This window comes from Austrofundulus limnaeus, unplaced genomic scaffold (assembly GCF_001266775.1).
Source record: "Austrofundulus limnaeus strain Quisiro unplaced genomic scaffold, Austrofundulus_limnaeus-1.0 Scaffold81, whole genome shotgun sequence".
NCBI lineage: Eukaryota > Metazoa > Chordata > Actinopteri > Cyprinodontiformes > Rivulidae > Austrofundulus > Austrofundulus limnaeus.
This window is the reverse complement of record NW_013952483.1, coordinates 292,751-295,384: the sequence shown is the minus strand read 5'-3', so window position 1 is coordinate 295,384 and position 2,634 is coordinate 292,751. Positions and strand designations below refer to the sequence as shown.

The 2,634-nt window shown below is 43.8% G+C and overlaps 1 protein-coding gene across 2 annotated transcripts in view; it reads left to right on the top strand.

Annotated features, from left to right (window-relative positions):
* The window catches only part of gcc2 (GRIP and coiled-coil domain containing 2), a 23,308-nt gene that overhangs the window by 3,314 nt on the left and 17,360 nt on the right, over positions 1–2,634 (top strand). For both annotated transcript variants that reach the window (XM_014011489.1, XM_014011490.1), the window contains exons 7-10: positions 1–1,819; positions 1,929–1,992; positions 2,108–2,208; positions 2,501–2,599. The exon at positions 1–1,819 is cut by the window's left edge and continues 1 nt beyond it. In XM_014011489.1, coding sequence (XP_013866943.1) covers positions 1–1,819; positions 1,929–1,992; positions 2,108–2,208; positions 2,501–2,599 — 2,083 coding nt within the window. The remainder of the gene's footprint in view (positions 1,820–1,928; positions 1,993–2,107; positions 2,209–2,500; positions 2,600–2,634) is intronic.

Genomic DNA, 2,634 nt, shown 5'->3' with positions numbered 1-2,634 from the left:
GAGCTTCTTGCAAGATGTTCAAGAGGAAGATGAGGAATCTACTCGTGGCTCAGGGATCACCAAAATGCTGGAGCTGTCYGGATGCAAACAGGCCGACACCAGTAATAATCACGGAGAGGAAGCTGAGTTGAGCAGGTTGAGGTCCGCACTGGATGACCTTMAGTCTCAGAATACCATGTTGCAGGATGAACTCACCCTGCTCAGTAATGTAAAGGGGGAGCTTGAGGCAGAGCTGGAGAAAACCAAGGAGGAGTTCCAGATGGAAAAAGAAGAGCTGGAGTTCAAAATCAACGAGCTGCAGATGATTAGTCCTTTTACCGAATCTGTCRTGACCCTAGATCCTGATCAGGGAGAAATAAAACACTYYGTTAGGTCATCCGATGACCAGAAGGTCCTGAATTTAGAAGAGGAGCTGAGAACCCAGTGTCAGGCCTTGACCAGAGAACGAGACRCTGCAGTAGCTGAGTGCCACCACATGAGAGGCATTCTCCAAAGTGTGGAGACTGAACTGGGTGAGAAGACCAAAAACTTTGTTGAGCAGTACACTGCCATGAAGGAGCAGGGAGCTAATACAGTGAGAGACCTCCAGGACAAGATTGAACAGCTCAGTCAAGAAAGAGACGAGCTGCTGGCGAGGATGACTGAGGTCACCGAGGAGAAAAACACCCTGGTGGACGATATGCAAGAACTTCAGCAGAAGCTTGAGGCTTCCCCTGTCGAAAACCAGAACCTTCTGTCCTCCGTAAAGGAACAAACCAATTACACTTGTGCACTAAAACAGTCTGTGGAGGATCTGACGAGGCAGAATGAGGAGATCTTGTCCCAGCTTAAGATGAAGGAGAACACGCTACAAGAGTTGGAAGAACTAGTCAACACATTGACCGAGGAAAGGAATAAAGTACAACACCTGCTAAAAGTTAAGGAAGATGAAATGCAAGTCCTGAATGATGTGAAAACAAAAGACATGGAGACGCTGCTGGAGGAGAAAGCAAGAGAAGCACTTTTTATTAGAGATGAAAAAGATAAGGAGTTGGAAAACCTAAAAGTACAAACAGAGAATGMAGTGAAACATCTGAAAGAAGAGAGAGAAAAGGTGGAGGAAAGTCTGAAAGAAAAGCTGGCGATCCACGAGGAGAAGTGTTCCACGTTGGATCTGACCATTAAAGAGCTCTCCATGGAAAAGTCCGATCTCCTCCAGAAACTGGAGCAGGCTTTATCTGAGCTTTCTAAAGCTCAGGAGGGCAGTGAGCTTTTGGGCTCCAAGCTGACAGAGCTGGAGACTCAGGTGGAGCAGGGTTCAAACGAAAAGCAACACCTTGAAGCAAAGCTGAAGTCGCTGACAGAGGAGGCAGAACAGGCCTCCATTTCTGTGCAAACGCTGAAGAGAAACCACGCAGACGTACTCCAAAAGTCTGCGGACGAAGCTGAAGAGCTCCGAACACGTGTTGATGAGCTGGAGAAGGAGAGAGGCCTGTTAAAGAGCAGCCTCGAAGTAGCTGATGCTGAAAGAACAGAAGAGCTTCAAAAGTACTTGCAGGCTCACATGGAAGACCTGGAGAAGGAGCGAGACGTGTTGAGAAGAAACCTCGAGGAGGTGGTGAAGGATGCCGAGGGGCTGCAGAGTGACCTGCAAGAAATGAAATCGCTTAATGAGAAGATTGTTGATGAAAACCAGAAACTTCAGGCTCATATTTCTCTGGCTAAAGATGAAAAAGAGGAAGAAGAGAACATGGAGAAAAACAATGAAGAGCTCAAAGATCAGCTGACAGAGAAGGACTCTGTCATATCACAGCTGAGGAGTGAAATAGCAACTCTGCAGGTTGGTGGAGTGTCTGACTCCTGTTTTCCTTCCAGTCACAATAGATTCACCAATAATACTGAAGAGAAAAGAAAAATATTAACAACTGTTATTTTTTATCGTCTCTCAGGAATCTGCTGCTCAGTCCGTCTCCTCTGAGGAAAATGAAGCCAGTGAGATGACAAAGAAATTAGGTGACGATGGCTCTCATCCATGTTGTTTTACACAATATATGTTTAATTGTTGTGTTGAGCTTGTGTGTGATGATTATATATTTTAATTTAATGAATGAACTACTTCTTCCCTCAGCTCTCCTGCAGAACGAAATGAAAGAAAAGGATGAGAAGATGAATAAGATCAAGGCCGTTGCTGTTAAAGCCAAGAAAGAGTTGGACAACAGTAAGAAAGAGGTAAAGTGAAGAAGTGCAACACATCTTTGCTGTGTGGGCTATCTTGCTAATAAATATCTAATAACGCTGACATTTGCTCAGTCAACGTTTTTTCCCCCTGAAGTAACGCATCTTAATTAAAATTTTAACTTTAATAAACTACACCCCTTTCCTACTTGCTTGAATATGTATCAGCTAGAAATGAAGATCACTGGAAAAACACCCAACAGAGTATAGATCATTCAGATGTTTCTTAGTTTACTGATCATTTATCTTATTTGGCTAAAATTGTAATTTATTGYTTTTTTTTCAGGTTCAGACTCTCAAGGAGGAAGTAGAGTCGCTAAAAGCAGAGCGGGAGAAGACAAACAGCTCTATGAAAGATATCATTCATGGTGCTGAAGGCTATAAGGTAGGATACTCTGGGTTTAATCAAGAGTAGAAGTA